The sequence below is a fragment of the Bos grunniens genome, chromosome 5 (assembly GCF_055505025.1).
Source record: "Bos grunniens cultivar Pamir isolate PY7600 chromosome 5, Bosgru_T2T1.0, whole genome shotgun sequence".
Taxonomy (NCBI): Eukaryota; Metazoa; Chordata; class Mammalia; order Artiodactyla; family Bovidae; genus Bos; species Bos grunniens.
This window is the reverse complement of record NC_141169.1, coordinates 37,429,335-37,453,099: the sequence shown is the minus strand read 5'-3', so window position 1 is coordinate 37,453,099 and position 23,765 is coordinate 37,429,335. Positions and strand designations below refer to the sequence as shown.

The 23,765-nt window shown below is 37.2% G+C and overlaps 2 protein-coding genes across 21 annotated transcripts in view; one reads left to right on the top strand and one right to left on the bottom strand.

Moving 5' to 3' along the window:
• Positions 1-423: 423 nt before the first annotated feature.
• Positions 424-22,214, bottom strand: PUS7L (pseudouridine synthase 7 like). Of its 11 annotated transcripts, none has more exons than XR_015164830.1 (10): positions 22,044-22,213; positions 17,374-18,299; positions 14,557-14,716; positions 12,756-12,948; positions 9,989-10,087; positions 9,040-9,121; positions 6,961-7,241; positions 4,285-4,459; positions 2,532-2,585; positions 424-1,357 (listed from the first exon to the last, which is right to left on the bottom strand). XR_015164830.1 is itself a non-coding variant. In XM_086403883.1 (10 exons), the coding sequence occupies exons 2-10, from the start codon at positions 18,284-18,286 to the stop codon at positions 1,031-1,033; spliced, it is 2,229 nt and encodes a 742-aa protein (XP_086260009.1). In that variant the 5' UTR covers positions 18,287-18,299; positions 22,044-22,214; the 3' UTR covers positions 424-1,030. The 11 variants fall into 11 exon arrangements, 8 of the variants coding, with proteins under 8 accessions (XP_086260009.1, XP_086260004.1, XP_086260002.1 ...); XR_015164828.1 differs by lacking the exon at positions 22,044-22,213 and adding an exon at positions 20,058-21,565; XR_015164829.1 differs by lacking the exon at positions 22,044-22,213 and adding an exon at positions 21,527-21,565.
• IRAK4 (interleukin 1 receptor associated kinase 4) overlaps positions 21,755-23,765 on the top strand; it is a 31,651-nt gene continuing 29,640 nt past the window's right edge. For 6 of the 10 annotated variants that reach the window (XR_015164831.1, XM_086403890.1, XM_086403892.1 and 3 more), the window contains exon 1: positions 21,755-21,829. The gene's annotated coding sequence lies outside the window, so the exon portion shown is untranslated. Of the gene's footprint in view, positions 21,936-23,765 lie in introns of all 10 variants that reach the window. The other 4 variants (XR_015164832.1, XM_086403888.1, XM_086403886.1 and 1 more) reach the window with 1 other exon arrangement.

Below are 23,765 nucleotides of genomic sequence, written 5' to 3'. Positions count from 1 at the left end.
AAGCCAGTGCTGTGAGACAACCCAGAGGGATGAAATGAGGAGGGAGGGGGGAGGCGGTTCAGGACTGGGGGACACATGTACACCTATGGCTGACTCATGTCAGTGTATGGCAAAAACTATCACAATATTGTCAAGTAATTATCCTCCAATTAAAATAAATAAACAAATTAACACATTTAAATTTCAGAATGGGTAAAATGTTTTCTTCCTCTAGCAACATTAAAAAGGTGGAGATAATTCTATTATTTGTTGCTTATGAGGTTGGTGCCATCTTGATTCCTCAAATGAGCCTCAAAAACAATCAATAATACCCAGTCACTAGTAAGTGTCAGAGCTGGAGTCTGAGCGCAGATCTGTCTCTAAAAGTTTATGTTCTAAAAGATAGAACAAAAATAACAAAAAAGAGGTCAGTACATGTCAAAATAAAGAAACTGTATAAAAATTTATTTCAATGTTCATCAAAGATCATTTATTTCATAAAGGGGTAATTTTTTACCCCTGGGATATCATATTAATAAATAGAGGGATAATATTTTCCTGAAGTACTGTTCTGATCAATAATTTCAAAAATAGAAAAGAATGGCACTAATTAACAAATTGCTTCTTTTATCTTTCTCTTCAACCATATGTTTTCATTACAACCTAGGTTCATCAACATTTTAAGCAAGCAGCCTGAGGATATAAACATTACTCCAAAAGTTTTTCTTTAATGTCACCTTCTTTAATGTTATCTTGCAGTATGCTCCTAATAGTCCAGAAAGATTTTTACTTTTACAGCACAGAATAAAGATGATCGAGACATTAGATAATAGAAAAAACAAAGGCTTTGGAGTCTTAAGTTCAGATTTTGCCACTTGCTGTACGTCCTCTTCAATGTAAGTATCAAATTCCTACTTCATTGGGATGGTGTATAATTAAAGGAGATGATTATAAAGCTCGTAGCACATGGTAGACACTCAAAAAATTTTAGCTCCCTTTTCACTTTCCTTTAAAAAGTGGCACATACATGATTATATCAAGGGTATCAGTTTTAAAAGTCATGCTTCATTATTTCCCTCAGACACACTGTAGCGTAACACGAAGCGTCAAGATCAAAAGAGATCAAAAGAGATAAAGTTGCTTCATCAATGTGGGAACCTTCCTTCTTGACATCAATACCATGGTCTTCCATCAGTTGGTATGAGAGATTACAGGGATGTTTCAAAATCTTTCTATAGCATCCTGGAACATTCAGTTTCAGGGTAGGTATTTTAAATTTACATGTCTGTAGTCCATCTCTGCTGAGTACTTCCTGGTACCACTGCCCCACTTTGTTTTTAGGGTACTGAATATTGTATCCAAGCACTGGAAGAACCACCTATGCAAGGGAAAGGGAGAAAAAAGGTACATGAAACAGCCTTCAGAAAAATATGTGATCATTTCTTTTTTTTTTAGGCCACCCTGCATAGCACATGGGATCTTACTTCCTTAACAAAGGCTTGAACCCACATCCCCTGCAGTGGAAGTATGGAATCTTAACCATTGGGCTGCCAGTGAAGTCCATATGCAATCATATTTTAAATTTACTTTTATGACTGGGACTTGAATATGTAAAAACACACTCAGAATACAAACATTGCAATCACTCTAAAACATGCTGCTGTATACTACACTATTTTGATTCTTTTTAACGCTACCAGGCAAAAAGAAGAGATAACTGAAATCAAGAAGGACTCTTAGTTAACAAGGTAACCAACTCAAGTCAGATATTATTTGACAAATTGCTGTTAAGGCAGAAGAAATGGAACAAGAAGTTGAGGTACATCTAATTACCCAACAGACTTAATCTTTATGCAGTCATACAATGCTAAAAGCATATTCTTTCTGGAACAAAAAGAATAATCCCTACTGCTCAATCACAGAAAATTTGACAATTTTCCATTTTCCTTGCTTACTTATTAATAAAAACATGAAGCACTCAAGAAGCTGCAAAATTAATTTCTATTTTCTCAGCTGCTCATGAGTAAACTACATTTTGTGGAGGTTTCCTACTTTGCTGATGACTTCTAGATATTTTTCCTTTAACTGGAACCAAAATGTAGGCAGGAAAAGGCACCAGGTAAAAAACTCAAATACATACAACACGAAAATTTCAAATTCATTATGCTCATTGGAAGAAGCCAGACACACAAAAAATCACATATCCTATATGAATCCATTTCTACGGCATTCTTTCAAAAGCAAAACTGTAGCACAGGAAATAGCTGAGCTGGGGCTGGGGCAGGGGTGAGAGGTGACTACAAAGGGGCACAGGAAGTTTGAGGGAGACGGGAAACTGTTCTTTATCTTGATTCTTGTGGTAGTCATATGATTGTCTACATTTATCAAAACTCATAGAACTATAAGAAGTGAATTTTATTGTATATAAAGTATATCTGAATAAAAAGTGGTAGAAAAAAAGGAGGCGGGGAGGAGAAATGGTTAGTACACTGTCTTTTCAGCACAATGTCTACATTTAAATCTAAATGATACTAATTTTTAAGCAAGTTTACCTGATGTATTGCATATGTGTTAGCTGATTCCTCTTCTTCGGTTACCAGATGAACCTATTTTTTAAAAACATGATGAAAATACAGATGATTCTCAAATGTTCCAAATTCCCTCAACTTTTCCTAACTCTGTTACGTATAATACAACTTCTTAACTGAATATACTCAAACTCAAATAAGATCTTTTCACAGCTTGTTTCTATAGGAGCAGACTACCTAAAAATTAGAATGATTCTTCTTGCTTTAACCGGATAACTGCAGGGGAAACAGAGAATGGGGCAGCATATCGCTCTGAAGCAACACCTTCACCTCAGTTACCAATCATCTTTTTCTAAATAGCAAAGTATTTTTTTTTATTACACTGAATCAAAAATCTGTTTCCATGAAATCCCTCTCCAACCTCTGTCCCCAACAGGTATCATAGTATTCTATGAGAAATAGTGCTTCTCAAAATGTGTTCCATAGACTAGCAATAATTGTCACACGTATGTGGGGAAAAAAAAAGAAGTGAGTGATAAGTTTGAGAAATGTTGCTCTAGGACACAGAATAAATCATTCTGATTTCCCTGAGATATGAAAGCTCAAAAGTATAAAGGTAGCTACCATCACTCCATGAGGATTTACACAGTCTCATTTTCCTAAAGCATTCACCATATAATGCCTAGATCTTCTCTAAACTTGCTTGCTTTCCCAATTCTCCCTACTCAGATAAATAATATCCCTCCTTTTTGGTTTTTCATTTTGGGTTTATTTGTTTGTTTACATGTTAATAACCCATTTTAACTGCTGCATTCAGAAATGGACATAATACTCTAGATGTGATCTGACCAAAATACATGGGGCTATGATCTCTCTTGCATCAACAATTCCAGCTCTTTGCCTTTCACAAAATCATAAGCATTCCTAAAATACTACAATGTAAGCAATTGGTGAAAATACTGAACAAACATTTTCAAGTACAGAACACTGTAGCTCTCTTTAGAGAGCTCCCTCCAAGCTGATATCAACTGATGAACTAACCATTCTTTGTCGTATGGCAGCTCCAGAAAGATGAATTCACGTGATTTTCTCATTGTCTAATTCACATTTCTCCATCTTACTCACAAAAAAATTATGAAAATCTGCCAAGTCACCTGAAATTAAGCTACATCTGTAGGCCTAGTACTCTTGCCTGGCCAATCCCATGGATGGAGGAGCCTGCTAGGCTGCAGTCCATGGGGTCGCTAAGAGTCAGACACGACTGAGCAACTTCACTTTCACTTTTCACTTTCATGCATTGGAGAAGGAAATGGCAACTCACTCCAGTGCTCTTGCCTGGAGAATCCCATGGATGGGAGAGCCTGGTGGGCTGCCGTCTATGGGGTTGCATAGAGTTGGACACGACTGAAGCGACTTAGCAGCAGCAGCAGCAGTAGGCCTAGTAATTCTATTGAAAAGGGACTCAGATTAGTTTCCTATAGTTTCCTACAATTTTTAATGTAGATGCGCAACATGAAATATTCTACAAATATTAATTTTTTTTTCCTTTTCCAGATTTTCCATATTTTATGTCCTGAGCCTCCAATTCTTGCCTTTTCTTTTCTCAGTGCTAACTAATAAAGTATAAATAATCAATTTTAAAAATACAGATATTTTTCGCTGCTAATAAAAGGAAACTCTGCAAAAGGTGAAAGAGAAAATGTTTTCTTTTCTCCTATATCTCCTGAAAGAAAAGCAGACAAAATCCTGATCACAAAAATATCCTTGCAAATGTTACCTGGAACAAAGTCTTATGAAAGTGAAGTCGTTCAGTCATGTTCGACTCTTTGCGACCCCGTGGACTGTAGCCCACCATGTTCCTCCATCCATGGGATTCTCCAGGCAAGAATACTGAAGTCTTATGAGACACATGCATTTCAGAGATTATTGCTATATCTTGTCAAAGTGAACTTCTGAAAATTTGAATTAGAAATGGCTGACTTACTAAATAATGCGTTGCCAAGAAATATTTAAAAAGGATATGTTTTCTGAAAGGTATTAAAAAAACTGAATGTTTTTCATTATTTATCAAAATGGAATTAACTGACATAGCCCTTCTTCCATTTAAATGAGGTAAAATAAAACCTAAGATGCTGCTAGATTTCTTTTTACACAGTTTCAGAATCTGTGTCTCAGTTAAATGACCATTTTTAATGAAGCTCCTAGTGATCACTTTTTTTTTCCCCTTAATGGTTCTTATATTTTATTGTTTGACTGTGCCAGGTCTTAATTGTGGCACGCCAAGATCTTCGATCTTGTTGCAGCTAGCAGGATCTTTATTGTGGTATATGAACATTAGTTGAAGCATGAGAACTCTTGGTTGTGGTATGTGGAATCTAATTCCCTGACCAGGGATGGAACCCAGGGCCCCTGCCTTGGGAGCACAGAGTCTTAGACACCGGATGACCAGGGAAGTCCCTCATTTTCTTATCTAAATATTCACAAGTCATTCATTTAATAGAATAGTAAAGCAGACCTCTTTGTTGTGGCTCACTCATCACTCAGCCTTGACTCCTTTTCTGATAGTGTATCTGCAATTTCCTGGGAGCTTCCCTCCCAGTTCTTGAATGTGGTTTGGGTGGGATGGTTCCAGGAAGAAGTCCTTGGAACACAGGCTTTGCCAATCATAGACTGCTGTCCACAGTAACTGGTCTGGGGACAGGGAACACAAACCAAGCCATTCTGAGACTCAATTCCATGGCTTTGACTGAAACTGTTAGGAAATAAAAGACTTCTTTTCTGGAGAAGAAACTAAGAATGGATCTAACAGAGAGGAAAGCAGAGCTGAAAGATGAAGAAAATGAAATGGATGATTTAGGACATTGTTTAAGCCCCTTCATAACAGCTGTACCTGAATCAATCATGGACTTTCAGTTATGAGGGCCAAGAAATTCTTGTCTGCTTTCCTTAAGTTAGTCTGAGGTGGGCTTCTATCACTTGAAACAAACAAACAAACAAAATCCTAACTTATACACCTAAAACTCTGCCGTTAATTTAGATAAATCATCCTTTATGCTAAGTTCAGAGTCTATTTTTTCTCCATTTTTGAAAAATAGGACCATGCCCTATCTCTGTATGCTGACACTTTTCTACACCCCATGATTTCTCTAGTAGAGACCAAGCTGGGCTAGGAATCAGACAACTAGGTCCTCTGAATTCTGCTACCTACATCACTTAACCTGTCTCCTCTCCAGTCTAGGTCTCAATTTTCATTTCTATGAAATGGAAATTAGAAAGAAGTCTCTAACATATTTTTCTCCCCTAAAGTTCAATGATTTTATGATGTTATATACAAAAGCACTACTCAAATCCCTTCATTAATTTTTAAAATATATTTCTGAGATTGAATTAAGATCATGATGAATAGTCTCTTTTTGCATTACAATGCTATGAAATGAATTTCTTTATGTGATTTATGGAATTCAATTTTATTATGTAGGTCAAATTCACAGAGATTAAAATACCATAAAAAATACTAGTTGGAAATACCAATATCCAAAATATCCAAAATACCATGGAGGAAACGGAAGGATCAATTTTATAAGACAAATTATATTTCATTAATATAAATGTCTCTAAGATATTGTTAAGAGAGAAAAAAACAAATTATAAAACCACACTTATATGAAAGAAATGACATTTCATATCCTATATAGCATTATTATAGAAATTTTATTATTTTTCCTTTTCATAGTTTGAGTTTCAAGTCTCAAAGTTCTGTACTTACTTTCCTCATTGTTAACTAACAATAAAAATCCACTTTCTGTGGATATTTATGGGAAAGCATAGAAAATGGTCTAGAAGGAAATATGCCAAAAGAGATTGATTTTCTGATAGTGGCAGAGGAAATCACAATAGAGTTGTGGCAGGAATGACATCTCCATCTGCACTGTTCTGGATTTTTAAGGAGCCTGTTTCATGCATTGGGTGTGTGCTCAGCTGCTCAGTCTTATCTGACTCTTTGCAACCCCACAGACTGTAGCCCACCAGGCTCCTCTGTCCATGGGATTCTCCAGGCAAGAATACCGGAATGGGTTGCCATGTCTTCCTCCAGGGGATCTTCCCGACCTGGGGGTGGAATCTGTGTCTACTGCATCTCCTGCATTGGCAGGCGGATGCTTTTACCAGTGAGCCACTTGGGAAGCCCGATTCATGAATTGCTTGTGTAATTTTCTGAAGAACGTGTTCTTTTCAGGAAGGCTTAGTATCTTTGTAACTCTCACTCCACACTACTGACCATTTTTATACTTCTATTTAATGGCATGTTAAGTGTCAGCTGACAGCAGAGTAGAAGCAGATGAGCAAATAAAAGTTTAAAAAAAAAGCATGTTTAGTTTTAAATTTTTTCTAAAATAAGAGTTTCTGAAAATAAGTGCTCCTGATACATAACAACTCTAGATGACATGATACTTACTTTACTACTTGGTAATTGCTCATTGTCTACATCTTCATCCAAACAGACCAAGTCACCCTCCACAACTCTTGAGCCATAAGTTGCAAGTCTGTAAGACACTGCCTCATTCCAGATTTTGCTGCTGTATGCATGAACGTAGAATATGCGCAGAGAATGGGGGAAGGAGAACCACGCCTGGATGCAGCCCTCCTCCGTCACGCCAAAGCGATGCAAGGACTCTAACAGGGCTCTCTCCCGAACTTTGAATTCGGGCATCAGGGAAAGTGTGCCTTTAGCATCCTCTGAAACAAAGAGAAAGAGATCAGTCTGTTCCTTTTATTCAAAGGCCAGTTATTAAGAGCTTTACTAGGCTCTCTAAATGTACTGAGCTATCCTGGGAACCTGCATATGAAGATAAGGCTCAGCACCAACTATAAACCAGAGCTACATTTGAAGAGGTTTTTTGTTTGTTAAAAATCATTAATCATATGGTTCATTCACTTTCCCTGCTTTAAAAAGAGCACATTAGTAACTCCAACGTCAGGATGGAGATTAACTAATTTGCAATTATTTAGAACACTTTTTTTAAAGCATTATGTAAGTTCCTGAGCTGAGATTTTAAAGAGCTATAATGGACATTTGACAAAATTTTTTCAGTAAGAAAGGGTTGACATCTGGATCCTTCAGGTATACTATTCAGTCATTCTACTATTCAGCATGCTTTTTAAAATTAGATTACTGGACTCCATGGCAAAGCTGCTTATTCAGGTAGGGCCTTGGAGTAAGCATTTTAACAAATGCACCAGGTTTCTTGTACACACTAAAGTTTAACAACCACTGCCATAAGGAAATTATTTTCTCAATAGATGTAATTTTGAACTTTGTTTAGTATTACTTAGATCACTCATAACAATGTGAAATGCTCATATGGTTTATAGATTTGGGTGTGGTATAAAAATATTTTTCACCTACTAATCATTATATATGTAATATGTACATAATTAAAAATAATGGAGATATTAGAAACTGATGTCCTTTATTTCTATGCAAGTGAAATTTAATATGCACATATATGTTGATCATATATTTAATGAATCTAAAATCTTATGGTTGTTGTTATTACTTAAATACATATAACATTTATTCAGTATTCAGAATAAGCCAGGCACTATTTTAAGAGCATTAAATCTATTATTTTATTTAAATATTAACAGTCTTTTAGGTATCATTAGCTTCAATTTCGAAGAAGGCAATGGCACCCCACTCCAGTACTCTTGCCTAGAAAATCCCATGGAAGGAGGAGCCTGGTGGGCTGCAGTCCATGGGGTCGCTGAGAGTCAGACACGACTGAGTGACTTCACTTTCACTTTTCACTTTCATGCATTGGAGGAGGAAACGGCAACCCACTCCAGTATTCTTGCCTAGAGAATCCCAGGGACGGCGGAGCCTGGTGGGCTGCTGTCTATGGGGTCGCACAGAGTCGGACATGACTGAAGCGACTTAGCAGCAGTAACAGCAGCAGCTTCAATTTGCAGATGAAGAAACTAAAACAATGAGGCTAAATCACTTGCATGAGACTATATGCTGGGAAGTACTAAAGTTGTATTAAACCCATGTAGACTGACTCTAGAACCACACTCAACGAATTTTTTTTAGTGCTTCTCATTAAGTATTCTACATATACTTAGCTAAAGTTTTCAAAATTAGCAATCAGGGCTAAATGGAGACTAGATCAAAAACAATGCACAAAGTACCAGATATAACAAATGTACTTTTATTTAGTTTATTTTTCAGTCTCCTGATCGCAGTGAATTATACTTATATCAATGTCAGTTTAGAACTGGGAACTCTTATCTTTTTTGAGGATTTAGGCCAGGAAAAACTCATAAAGCATCTTTCCCCTCACCCAACCCCAAAGCAAGAGTTATACAAAAGTCCCATAAAAATGGAGTACCTAGGGCACATAATAAAAATGTTTAAATATATAATATATTACAGTCTATTTCTTATCACATTTACATAGAAATGAATGCTATCCTGATGATATAACTCTTGTATATCTACCTAACTATATATGAGGTAAAGAAACTTTTAAAGTACCAGTCTGAAGAAAATATTTCTTTGCTCTATTTACAGGATCATCCAAATCTTCTGGTGTAAAAAACAATTTTACAGCCTTCACCTTTAAAGACCAAACAAGCAAATACATATCAGATGAAAATGACAAATTACTTTTAAAAAAAAAAAAGGTACATCTTGAAAGAATAGGCATTTAACATGATATTTGACATGGCAATTCTATCTTTAAGCATTCATAAGCTAAACAATTTAGAATTAACCTCCAGTGCAAAGCAACCTAATACACAGATTTAAAATCTTATGGACTGGAAAAGTGGTTGACACAACTTCCATAGATCTTCTTCTGTCATTTTTTGCCTCTATCATAGAAGTAAGAACACAGTATTAAGTGATGGCATAAAACTCAGGCTGACCTAACACACACAACAAAAAAGGGGGAGAGAACAAGCATAGGCAAGTGGCAAGCCACTAATTTCATCTGTGTTCTCAAGTTTCAGAACTCTTTGTCTTTGGTCTTAAAAATAAATTTTTAAAAAATAAATGTAAATAAAAGTTTTAAAAATCCCCAACTTTAATATTTTCTTTTAAAACACAAACAGATTAAAAGATGCTCCTTTTAAAAAAAGACATATCTACTAGTTCCTGTATTTTATCACTGTCTCCAGTACTACAACTTATTTCTAAGTATGCATCTTAGAGTAGGAAAGAATCTTAAAACAGGGCATTCAATCTAGCCTCCAACTCATTCTTCTTTTATACTATTCATTCATTCATACAAATATTACTCAGCATCTGTTTTGCTATAAAGTGATATCATGAACATAGTGGCTGTTCAATAAACATGATGTACAGTACATATATATGGGGGTATACATCCATTTATATGCTGGGTTAAGAAAGCAATGAGATGGCTCATGTAATAAGTACATCTGACAAAACAGGTAAGTTCATATCTTTTCAGAATCCATACCGTTTCACTCTTCAGCAAAGCCAATCCAATTTGGTCTGTGTGAACTTTCCTTCCCATCCCAAATCTCTGTGGTCCATAGTAATTCACAAACCCTTTATTCTATAAACACACAAAAAATGAGTTAATTAAAAATATATTACTATACTTTCATGTCTGTGTCCTCCCAAAAATCACATGTTGAAACTCTAACCTCCAGTGTGATGGTATCTGGAGATAGGGACTTGAAGAGATAATTAGATCATGAGCATAGCGGCTTCATAAATAGGATAAGAACTCTTATAAGAAAAGGTGGTGGAGCTAGCCGACTCTCTTTCCACCACATGTGAATACAATAAGAAGACCAGGCAGGTATCCTGATCTCAGGCTTCTAGCCTCCAGAACTATAAGTAATTTTCTCTTGTTTAAAAATCACCTTGCCTATGGTTCTTTGTTACAGTCTCAAACTAAGATAAATAAATACAATTATTGTGTCAAAATATGTAACCAAGTCTTTCTCTTTGTCCTTACTGTAATAAAAGAGTCCTGTAATTGGCAATACACACACGGATACCAAGTGGGCTGAGAAACTCTATATGGTTAAAGAATACAAAGGAAAAGAATAAATGATTGAAAATCAGAAAATAAGTGAAAAATCTTTCAAAATATGTGAGGTTTTCATTCCCATTACTGAGGAGTTTTCTGGCATGCGGGATTCTTGGTGCTAAAATCAGGAAAGCTCTGGGAAAACTTGGATGAACTGGTTACCTAGTACTGCATCTGCTCTGATACCTGAAGCTCCTCCTGATTTCGAGGATTCGGCTGTCTGCAGATGCTTGAAATACGAAGCAGGTTTATTTTCAAACCCAGCAAGTCCTGTCTTTTTTGTATATAATGGTTGGTTTTTCGATTATCTCAGTTTCTGAAAGTCTGGGCCAAGACAATGGCACAGCATCACTTCGGTAGGAACGGAAAATTGATATTTACTACTGCAACCATTGAGGACACTGGCTGGTGGTTAAACATGTCCTCACAAAGCAAACCACAGGCCCATATGGTTTCCTGAAAGACAAAAGAGCTCTCTACACTCACTCTATGGGGGGAATATTTTAATGTATTCATTCAATGATGATTATCGAGCACCAACTCCAGGACTGTTCAATAAAAGATGCAAATAAAAGATAATCTGTAATCAGCATGCTACACAAGAAATTGCATCCTGACCTCATGCCACTAAGATCAACTGCAGATAGAATAAGTACCCCCGTATTATGTCTCACAGTTAAATACTTTTAAATATTTCAAATTTGGAAAAATAACATTAGACAATATGCTAAAAACACCAGAAGAGTTTTAAGTACCCCTGCCAAGTTATTCAGGGTTGATTAAAATGTTATAGCAATCTGAGTTACAACCCTTTAAAACAAAACTCCAAAGATTTCTTATTTTCAGGACTTCTCAGCTCACTTCCCCTCATCATGAAAACTAAAGGAAAGTTGGCTAAATCTAAGATTATTCCCAGGGAGATTTTAAAATGTATATGAATAGGTACCAAATGAAAGATGGGCAATAAATAACATCAGAGTTCAGAAAGCCCCACTCCCTTTTCTAAGAGATATCTTTCTAATAGTTTAACAGGGGGAAAAGAAAAAAAATAAAGAATCTTAGGCAGGTCTAGAGAAAAGGAAAAAATAACCATATGAGGATTTTAATATCTTTAGTGAAGATATTTTCCTGACTGTTAGGTATAATAGTGATTAAAATCTGGTTTCTGTTTGTTTTCCTGTTGGAGAGGCGTAAAATTGTATGAAAAGGTCTTTGTGGTCAGAAACTTGCAGCAGTGTTTCTCAATGTTAGCTGTGGAGTAGAATCACTTAGGGAGATTTTTTTTAAATGCTAATGCCTAAGCTATATCCCCAAATGTTCTTATTCAATCGGTCTCGGAGAAAAAACAGATTATTGAAATTTTTTAAAAACACCGTAGGTTGAGAATTTCTGGTCCAGATCAGGGGTTGGCAAGCTATTTAACTGGCCCACAAGTCAAATCTGTAACCACTGTTTTTGTATACAAAGTTCTACTGGAATACGGCCATGCTCATTCATTTATGTATGGTTCATGGATGCTTCCACACAATAGCCACTAGAGTAGCTGCAACAGAGACCATATGTCTACAAAACATGAACATTTCTTTTCTGGCCCTTCACAGAGAAAAGTCTGCTGACCCACAGTTTATATGATCAGAATGAAGGCTATGGCTATATGTGCACATTTAGATGCCCAGCAAATATCATTTTAAAACTTACAGTAAGTAATTTTTTTTACTGTAAGAATAGTAAAATGTATATGATTTACCATTTGCATACATTGAAACAAAATTCAAAATTAGATTGAAAAGAAAAACCATTTTGAAAGTAATATAAAAACTATTTACCAAAGATTTCTGAAAAGAAATGCTGAACAAAGTCTCCCCTCAAATTAATCTCTTTGCCTGTAATACTACTCTAAATGGCAGACACTAAAAAAAAAAAAATCTGTCCTTTTAAACAGATAGGTTTTACCCTTCCAACTGGGAGAGTCTATACAATTTTTTTAATTACACTAACGTTGTGTTTTTTCCAATACAAAGATATATACTAAGAAGAAAAATAAAAACTAAGTAAAATGGACCCAGTTATCATTTTTTTAAATAATTATACACGCACATAAAAAGAAAATGTACAAAATACTTCCCTTCATATCTTAATGTAAATAAAGATTTTCCCAAAATACTCTACAGTGCAGTTTTCTTACCTTAACATTTTCTATTGCCTCCAAAATTCTCTCTCTCAGGTTTGCAGAATCATTTATTTGATTTTTTAAATTTCTGATGACAATATCAAAGTGATTTCCTTTGAGCTGACCAAGTCTAAGGGAATCCTCTACAGACCGAATGTTAAACACATTCATTCTTTTCTTTTCAACTTCTTTTTCAATATTTTTCAACCTATGAATGATAAATCATTTATCATTTGGATTCAGTTAACTCTTACATTTAAAAAATAGTTTGTGTTTAAACTAATGTTAAAAATTATTAACATGTTTAAAATGCTAAAAATGTCAAAAAATTAATTTAAAGTAAAGTTTAAATGACAGATGGCAGACAACCACTTATACTGGAATACTGAAAAACTGGGGGAATTATTTCAAAAACACATCTTTAATTTATTTCAACAAATGTGCACTAAAAACCCTTTATCGTAGGATTATATTAACAGAGTTATTCTAAGAACTGGAACACATATTCCTAATGCTATCACTCTATGTAGCCTTCTGACTTCTCCATAGTTCAAGTGATAGAACCCCTTAACTGTTCTTCGCTCTTCTGTCCTTAGACTTTGCTCCTTTCCTCCTCAGTTTTCCTCCAGTGTTACCAAAAAACCACTAGCGCCAGAGGACTTTCCTAAAATTCTGCTCTGAACACTTCTTTACTCAAGTTTTCAGTTCTTCACCAATATTAGATCCCAATTGTCTTATCCTAACTTCTAAGATCCTATAAGAACTGATGTGAATTTTTCTTTACATCTATATTTTCTGTAGTCCCTAAAGGAACCATCTGCTTTATTAGGCAGACTCTTTTGCTTACAGGCCCTCCAAAATACCTTCAGATTTTCTGCATCTGCTAAAATCTTATTATTGGTTAAAGGGTAATTAAAATTCCATACCCATAAGCCAAATCAAACTACTCTGTCCTAGAAACTAATAAACTATTTTGTCTTTGGTGGTTAAAAAGCAGTTTTTAACATCTAAATACCTTTCAACATCTAAAGTCATTCCTTCTTAGTACAGTGCACTTTTTGACCACATAGACAAAATCATAAACATTTTTCTGTCCCTCATATAAGAACTTAAAAATATTTACCAGAAAATAGTACTTAAATATCTGATGACCAAAGATTAATATATTTTTAATATGTCAAGTTAGGCAGAATTTTAGTCCAATGATTCAACTTTTATGAACTTTACCTTAAGGAAAGCATCCACAAGGCACAGATTTAAGTGTAATAAAATTAATCATAGTAGTATTTACAGTGAAAAACTGGAACAAATTTCTATATCCCAAAACAGGGGAAAGTTAAACAAATTAGTCCATATAATAAACATGACTTTGAAATATTTCATGACATAAATTTTCATTAAAAATACTATTTTAATTTTATAAGTAAAATACAAATTACATATACAGTACAATTTTCACATATATAAAAAAGGCCTCTGTAGCATCTGCATATATCATAGTCTCTGAAAAATATCTGAAACAGATCAAAATGTTTTTGTGGTTATTTCTGTGTAAGAGAAATTTCAGTGACATTTAATATTTTTTTATATTTTTCTAAACTTCTACAATAAACATGTATTACTTTTACAATAATAAAAGTCTATTTAGAAGATAATTATACTATTAATGCAGAATATGCTGCTCAATAAGCCTATAATCAATTACTATTGATAGTGAGGTTAATATGCTCCCAGTATTAGTCTCAGTTTTTAATCTAGTATTTATTTATTTGATGCAATAAGAAAATAAAGCTCTATCCTTTAAACATCTTATTACCTCTCTGGTGTCACTTTTCTAACCACCATCGCTTGATAAGTGATGGCTTTCTTGTCTTTAAGTCCTGCATAACTAAAATCCGAAGCAATCACACCAAGTTTGACAGCTAAAAAACCAACCGCTTCAAACATTTCTAGATTTTCTTTTCGTAGGGTAAAAGCTGAAACAAACAAAAAATTCTCAATTACAAAAAAAGGCAGCTAAATACATCACTTACATTCTTAGCAAACTTACAGATCATTATAGTGAATCAAATCATTAATTTAGATGAGTATTTTTTAACCAAAATATAGTCAGTAAAATACAAACCTCACAGATTTCAGCTCTCATTTTTAAAATGCCAGTTGGTTCACTAAAGGCTTACAGAAAAAAAAAAAAAAAAAAATCCACATTCCCTGATTAGGTATTCACACTGGCCCTAATCCACCCCTCCAGTCTGCACTTGGGCTATCTTATATATCCTATAATTGTAACCCAGAGAACTTGTCACAATCCTTGGATGAACTAAAGCCTTTCACTGCTGTGGACTTGCGTGACTTGAGGGCCTTTGTCTAAAACACATGCTCCCTCCATTTATTATTTGCCACACTTCTTTTCATGCTTCAAGATCCAAGGGCCACAGTAGTTTTCCCTCAAATTCCTTCCAGGTTCTCAAGGCTGAATGCTCCCAAAGTAGGGATCGTGTTTGTTTCATTGACCATTATACCCTCAGACTAACACATAGTAAGTATTCAAATATTTGTTGAATAGATGAAAAAACGAACATTACAAGGAGTTGATTACTTAAACCTACATGTCTTCACAAGCTGTCATTATCTACATCATGACACTGAACACCATGCCATAATTTATCTCTTTAAGTTTGTATGCCCTGTAGACTGGGAGTTCCAGGCCAGGAAATCAGTAAATAAAACAGAGCTTGTTGCCTCATGGTAGATCCTTCAAATGTCTATTAGATGAGAAGGTGATAATGAGATTGCAAAAGTGGAAGGAGGAACAAGCCCAGTAACAATTACCACCAAGCACTAACCCCAACCCCTGCCAACTTGTTGGCCTATATAACCTACCAACATTAACAGTAAGAAAATATCTCAGTCCTCAGTTCACCATAAACATATGACACTTCAAAGTACTGCCCTCTTCCCTCAGATCATGGAAAGGATATTCAAAGTATTCTGCAGAATAATTTCTGTTTTGTTCAACTCCTGTAACAATCATCAGGAGCTACAAGAGTCTCTTTGAGGAGCACTCTAAGAAAAATGAACATTTAACATAAGCCTGACTCAGGAAGCAGAAGGATGTGAAATCCATCTATCTCTGAATAAATGAAATAGCTAAACAAAAGCTTATAATAGCTATTCTTTAGAAATCATGTTTAAAAGAAAAGAAAGATCTGTATGTTCTTTATATCTCTGTATAAAGAATCTCTAAAAACATGGAAACAGCAAGTTTCAAAAATATGTAGGGTGTATATTATTTATGAAAAGTTTTAAAAATCTGCAATAATGATTTGATATTTGAACATATTGTAAAATGACCACCACAATAAGTCAACATTTATCACCACACATAATTACAATTTTTTTCTTGTGATGACAACTTTTAAGATCTATTTTCTTAGCAACTTTCATATATACAATACGATACCATTGACTATAGTCACCATACTATACAGGCTTCCTGATGGCTCAGTGGTAAAGAATCCACAGGTCTGATCCCTGGGTTGGGAAGATCCCCTGGGGAAGGAAATGGTGACCCACTCCGGTATTCCTGCCTGGGAAATCCCATGGACAGAGGAGTCTGGCGGGCCACAGCCCATGGGGTCCCAAAGAGTCAGACACGACTTAGCAGGCCACAGCCAGAGGGATAGCAAAGAGTTGGAAACAACTTAGTGACAAAACAACAATCATGCTGTCTGTACACAATATTCCAGGACTTGCTTACAACTGGGAGTATGTACCTTTTGACCACCTTCATCGATAAACATAAATTCATATTTTTAAAAATTAATTTTAAATTGCCAATAAGTTAAACATAATTACAACATAAGCAAAACCTGTTTGAGATCCATAATAATTTACAAGAACTATCCTAGTCCTGGAGCCAAAACTTTGAGTATCATTAGTAATAATGTGAAAAAAATAATAGTATTTTAAATATACCAAATCTATGGAACTAGACAGACATCACTAAAATATCTTAAAAGTATAGGAACAGCCTGGCTAGGAACTGCAAACTGTGAAAAACAGACCAAGAAAGTGTATTACACAGAGTAAAAATCAGAAACTGATAACAGGGCTCAGAAATCTCTCTCAACAAGCCCTTTTGATGATTATATGAATGCAAAATTTTGAGAAACTCTTCTTTAAAAGATGGACAGTGTCAAACAAAGGAACTCCCTGTAAGTCTGCAGGATTCTTTCCATAGGCTATAAAGTCCGGCTGTTCCAGATTACAAGGTATTCTCTTCACTTCCCCAAGTACAGCAAACATATTTTACTTCTCTCCAAATACTTAAGATAACTTTCAAAATGTGAAATCAAGATTCACCCCCATGAGATGTATTAACCAAAGTAATTCTTTAACTTTATACATTTGTAACTACATTAACTATAAACGTGTTAACCACACTTTCATCAATAAGGTTAATATTTTACAACTAGTATATTTTGAAAGGCTTATCTTCCACTTAAAAAAGGACCCATATATTGTTTTCAATATCCCTCTGGACATGTCTATTTAATTCATTTGAAATTACACAGATTTCACACAATTTTATCTAAGTTTACCTAAGAAAATGGTAATGATGTATTATTACCTGTGTATATATCTTTTCTTCCCTGGCTTTCAAGAAGAGACCTCTTCCGGTGCTTGTGTGCCTTGACCCGAAATCTTACAGTTATCACTACATTTGGATTATCAGCACTGTCATTCAGTTCAGGAAAGGATTTGGTTTCCACAAGATTTCCAAACTTCTTGTTGACAAAATGGTGGACAGCTTTTCTGTGCTGTTTGTTCGTATCAGGTTTAAAGGTAAATTTGGAATTTTCTTTCTTTGCATCCAAATATTTAAAAAAGTCAAATGCTTCCTCTTCGGATACCAAGTGACAAAGTTCTTTATACTCAAGATTTGGTCTTACAACAATTTCACTGTTTTTTCCTACAGTTATTAAAAAAGGAAATTTCTGCCTAATAGCACTATGCAAGGTAGCCCTCTGGTTCTTGTCAAGGATTCTGCCTAATGAGAATTCAGGAGATGGTCCAATTAGCTCAGTTTTAGAGTCCCACTTCTCTTTTATATTACAAGCAAACTGATTCAGTAATTCATTAGTTTTTTCATCTAACAAGGAGCCTAATACATCAACATTTTCTTCTTCACCTTTGTAAGTTCTATCTTTGATAGTATCTTCCTTTTCTGAACAAGGCACAAAATTGTGGTCATCACTGGAGCTCCCAGCCAAAGTACTGACTTCTTGATTGCTTGTCTCTTCAAAAGATAAAATCTGAAGATCTAGTTTTGCTTTTTTAGCCAAAGTATTTGGCTCAGGTAGTACTTTACTAACCTCGTAAACAAGTTTGTCACTCTCTTTATTAACTAACTCTCCCTGTTCGTCAATCTCAATGACAATGAAGTCACTTGGTGAGCTTTTTATGGTGCCACAAAAACCAACATGATCAGTTATGAAACACAAAGAACTAAATCTGATTCTGAAATCTGTATCCTCTTCCATTCTTGAACAATGCCTACAAAAGAAAAAGAGGTGATCAATTACCAGGAAGAAAAAAAATCTGGATAACAAAAAAAGAAATAGGTTTGCAGAATTTATTTATTTCTGCTTCTCTCTCTCTCTTCTGAGTCCCCTTAAATGACATTACTAATTTATTTCTATATATCATGTGTATTTTGACTCTCTTATACGGAGATGGCATGTCTGCTAATTTGCACCTTGACTCTTCACCTACTCCAGGCTTTCATCTATTAAAATTCCAGGATTAAAAGGATTAGTTTCAAGTTCACTTTTAAAATATCATTGGTAGACCAACAAAAAGAGACTAGAACATACATTTTTTTTTTACAACAATTTGTCTGAACTCCACCCCTGAAACCTAAATTTCCAGTTAATTTCAGAGACTCTGTGACTAGATACTAATATATGGAGGGATAGGGGTGGGGGAAAGGCTGAAGAGAAGACAGGAATACACAGTCCACACTGACATATAATGAAGTACTAAAAACAATTTGCAGGATTTCCATGGTGATCCAGTGGATAAGACTCCAAGCCTTCAATGCAGGGGGTGCAGGCTTGATCCCTGGTCAGGGAACTAAGATCTGCTAAGCATGATTCCGAGGTGCATGGCCAAAAAAACAATTAAATAAAACCAACATGCAATGTGATTAGGGTTCAAGGAAGGCTTATGGTAACCTTGGACCTTAAACCTTCATGAAAACTTGGATACAAACTTTTTCAGTTGACCCGTAAGAAAAGTACAACCATCTCTCTCTGGCATCAGAGAGAAGACACGTTTACAGAGCTTCTTGAAGCAACCTTCACTCTTCGCGTAACCCATGGCTATCACACAGAGTTTCAGGAGAGATAAAATGCCCAAGGAACTGGTACTGCTCCGTTCTTTGCGTTCATCATGCTCTCCAGGTTCATCCCATTTCTACAGTGTATTCTATTCATCTGAACCAATTTAGAAAACCACTTCCACTCCATCCTTTCTGTAATGTGGAACTCACAGAAATTTCCTAATATTCTACTTTCCTAGGAAATAAATAGGATATATTTATTTTTCCTCATTCCTTAATTTCCTGCACAGACTCCTCAGTTTCTTGCCTGAACTGAAACCTGGATATTTCCCCTCGGGCTGCTTCTTCTGTAGTCCTCCTATGTGACAGCTATTTTTCCTTTCATACCCACCTGGGGACCTGCAGGTTGTAAATATTTTCCGTGTTTGCCACTGCTCCTTCCAAACCACTTCCTTCTCCTCTACCTCCTCAAATCCCATTTCCTTTGAAGTACATGCCATCCGGCTGTACTATTTGCTGCCAGCCTCTCTCTGGTCCCAGGACAATTCTTCTTCACTCACTAATGACTTTAATACCTAGCTTAAAATATACTACCCAGCATGACCTCCAAGACCATCTGTATGGATGATCCATTTAACATCACAGTCCCTCAGTTCCTTAATCTCAACCTCAAACCTTCCACTTTGTCTCGGTCTTAGCTTTGATTTTCTCATCACCAAAAGTTGCATCACCTTTAAGCATCTGGCTCTTTGATTATCCCTACTGCCCATTCATCACCTCTATTTTAATACGTCCATTCCAGAAATTCTTATACACTGTGAAGGCCTCTAATCTCTGCTTCTATTACTAGTCCACCACAGTCAATTTTCCACATAGTAGCCAGAACGATGATTTAAAAAGGAAAATTAAATCATATCACAACCCTTTTTAAACCCTCTAATCACATTTATAATAAAATCCAAATTACATACCCTGGCTTCCAAAGACTTCTAAGATGCTGAACTCTGTTTTCCAAATTTAACCTGTACCCTTTCCCCATTATCCACTATACTCCAGCTACACTGGCCTTCTTCAGTTCCTTTATACCAACTGTTCCTGTTGATTAAATCAATTCCTCTTCAATAATATCCTTAGAGATCTTCCTTGACCAATAATCGGAAGAAACCAGCAAGTCACTATTTTTCATAAAATCTTATTTAATTTTCTGCATATCATTTCTATTTAATCGTTTTACTTCACTATTTACTATACACCTACCCCAACTAGAATGTTTGCTCTATGAAAGCAAGAACCCTGTCTGCTTTATTCACTGATTATCTCACAATTAGAACAGAATCAAGCACATAGTAGGGGCACAATCCATAATGATTATTGAATAAATAAAATGACTAGTACAAAATAAGAGCAGTAAGAGTGAAGAGGAAGAAAGAGGGGGTCAACTTTTGCCTAGAATAATCAGTAAAGCATAATGTAAGAAGTGGCCACATTTTCAAAACAGTTCAGGAGACAGAAATGAGGCAAAGGCATAAGCAAACTATGCAACGTGTTAAGAAAAAACTGAACAGCCCAGATACAGAGCAGTAGGAGAAAGTGTTTTCTAGCACAGTTCTGGAAAATATGGCCGGATTAGCGCCGAACTAGGTAAAACAGTTAATGCGCTGGCAGGAGCTTAGAATCCATTGAGTGGTAAATTGATGGCCACTGGAGGTGTCTGAGCAGGAAAATAACACAATCCTAAAAGATGTTTTAGTAAGATGACTGATAGTACTAGGCAGGATGAATCTGTTGAACAGTTGGACTAATAGTACTGAGCAGGATGAATCTGTTGAACAGTTGGAGGAGATCGAAAGCAACAAGATGTGATCAAGAGCTCAGCTGTAGGAAGAAGATATGAAAACATTCTAAGCTAGTGGCATAGGAGAACAATTTGAGAATACAACGATAAGGGAATTACAACCAAGCATCTTAGTAAGAGTGGAACCGTGCTGAAGGGCAGCCAAGGAACCCACACAAAGTTGAGTTCCCATGCAACAGATGTGTCGATAAGCCCGCCCGGCGGACATGGAGGGGGCAGTTTGGCTGACCCAAGGCTTGGGAATTTGGATTGTGGCTAAGGGCAGAGTCTAGGAGAATGTTTAAAAAGGACAGTAGCTCCTCCTGTTCCTTCCACTGCCAATGCTCCACCTAATTCACTCCTACTTCTGCCACCAACCAGCAGGACTGACTCCTGCAGCACAGACTTCAGGCGCTTTCAAAAGCACCCCGACACAGCCATTGGCTCCACGGGCGTCTTCTCCACCCCCATCCCCGCCTAACTCAAGGCGCGATACTAGCTCACACCGCGCTCCTCTTGCGGACCGAGGGTCAGGATCTCAATGCCAATACTGTCATCGCCCCCTGCACAAGCCCACGTGGCGCCAAGAAGCACAGCCCGGTCTACCTCAAGTCCAGCTAAAGGGTTTCCTCCGCACCACGCCGTGCGCATGCCCGGAAGCCATAAACTAGCTAGTCTCCGACAGAAGAGTATTTAAAGGGACAGGCTCCTACTTAAAGAAGCGCCTTTCCGGGATTTTTCACGCAGTGGAGCGGCGATGGGGAAGCACTAAGAGGAAGGGGGCGGAGCGGGGCGGGGGCGGGACCTGACGGATTGGGCACGCCCCGGCCCTTCGTAGTACCTGGGTCCTTAGGTCTCTGGCTCAGCCCCACGGCGCCCTGTGCGCCCCTGCGCCCTGCGCCCGGGCAGGTAAGGGGTTCCGGACTTGCGCGCCACCTTTTCCGCGAAGTGTCCGAGGTCTGCGCCCTGGCCTCCGGGTTGTGGAGGAAGGAAAATCGACTTCTCTTCAGCCCAAGTGAGAAAAGTTAGAGGGGAAGTAGGTTGCTTGGGCAGCGCCTGCTCCAGGATAAAGACTTGGGTGGGTCCCTAGGGATTAGAAAATTGGTGGGACCGGTGGAGTTACCGTGGGGCGAAGAGAGGTGTCACTCGATGGTCGGACCTCGCCTCGAGTTTCTCAGTTCCCGGGCTGTGTGTTCTGAGAACCCTGTTTACGAAATGAAATCTCTTTTCCTCGGAACCAGGAAGTAGGACCAGCGCCCAACAAAGATGCTGGCCGCGTGGAAAGCATTCTGAACCCCCACAAGATTCTAATTAGCTGGTTTCTCAGGCTTCCAGGAAACAGAAAGTGGAGCGGCATTGTCAGTACGTTATCAGATGAGGAAAGGGTACCCACAGCCTGGAAACGAGAGGGAACAAAGGGATGAAAAGCAACCTCAGAAAGCCTTTTAGCCATTTAGGATGGGATGCTGGGGAAGATTGAAGGCAAAAGAAGGGGTGGCAGAGGAAGAGATGATTGGATAGCATCACCGACTCACTGGACATGAATTTGAGCAAATTCCTAGAGATAGTGGAGGATAGAGGAGTCTGGTGGGCTATTTGGGGTCGCAGAGTGGGACAGGACTTAGCAACTGAACAAGTGCCTCAAAAACGTCTCTGCCTAAAGAGCTGAGAGCAGAGAATATTCAGATTTGCCTTTTCCCTTTCTGGGGGTAATCCTTGAAGAGACCTGTCAGAAAGTTAAGATTTCTTTTTTCTTTTGTTTGCATGCTAAACGTTCATTTGACGTTTGCTTAACCCTGTCCAAACAGAAATCCTGAACTTCCAGGCTAAACATGCTCCTTTCACAGTCTTCTCCATCTTATTGTAAAGGTCAGGAAGCTTGTTCAAGCCAGAAACCTTTGTGCCAACTTCTCACCCTTCATAGTAGCATACAGGATTCTGTGTGATTTCTGAGGTTTCTACCTCAGAAAATATCCATCATCCTAGGAATTCTACCTTCTTTGCTACCACTCTGATGTAAGCCACAAGCACCTCCCACCTGGATTATTGATGTACTCACTTAATTGATCTCTTCCTGCTTCTCTGCCCTCATTTTAATATACTTTATTCAACAATAATTTAAACAGCGATTAAACAACAATAATTTCCCGCAGCAGTCCCCGATGTCCTTTTAAGTATAGAGCGTGTCTGTCCTCTTCTCAAAAATCTCCCCTGTCTTCTCATCTCCCTCAGAAGATGAAAATGAAGTAGGACCTTAGGGGACTGGCCCCATTACCCCTCTCTTCTACTCTGCTCTCCTGATCCCTCTTCTCCAGTCTGTCTCCTTGTGGTTCCTCAGTGAGCCCGTTCCAGACCCTTACAGTCTCTATTCCTTTTGCCCAGAAACTTTTACCACAGATATCCCAGTGGCTAGCTTTCTCATTCCCTTAAACCTTTAATCCCATGGCACCTTATTGAGGCCTACTCTGAGTACTCTATTGAAAATTAAAACCCCTTCTCAGTTTTTTTTTTTTTTTTCCCTTTTCATTTGGCATCATATAAAGACTTCCCAGTGGCGCTAGTGGTAAAGGACCCACCTGTTAATGCAGGAGACATAAGAGACTCGGGTTCTGTCCCTGAGTTGGGAAGATCCCCTGGAGAAGGAATGGCAATCCACTCCAGTATCCTTGCCTGGAATATCCCATGGACAGAGGAGCCTGTTGGGCTACAGTCCATGGGGTCACAAAAGAGTCAGACATGACTGTAGCAACTTAACACAGCACAATGTACTGTAGAGTAAATGCTTATTACCCATCTTCATCTGTTAGAATATAAGCACTCTTGCCTGGAAAATCCCATGGACAGA

Bases quoted from the DNA above. Each gene is read 5' to 3' on its own strand.
- PUS7L (XM_086403876.1), bottom strand. From the start codon at position 20,125: ATGGGGAAAGGGTACAGGTTAAATTTGGAAAACAGAGTTCAGCATCTT. The intron at 12,949-14,556 runs GTAATAAGATGT...TATCATTCATAG, and splicing joins AGAAAAGTGACACCAGAGAG to GTTGAAAAATATTGAAAAAG. The intron at 9,122-9,988 runs GTATGGATTCTG...TGGTCTTTAAAG, and splicing joins CTTTGCTGAAGAGTGAAACG to GTGAAGGCTGTAAAATTGTT.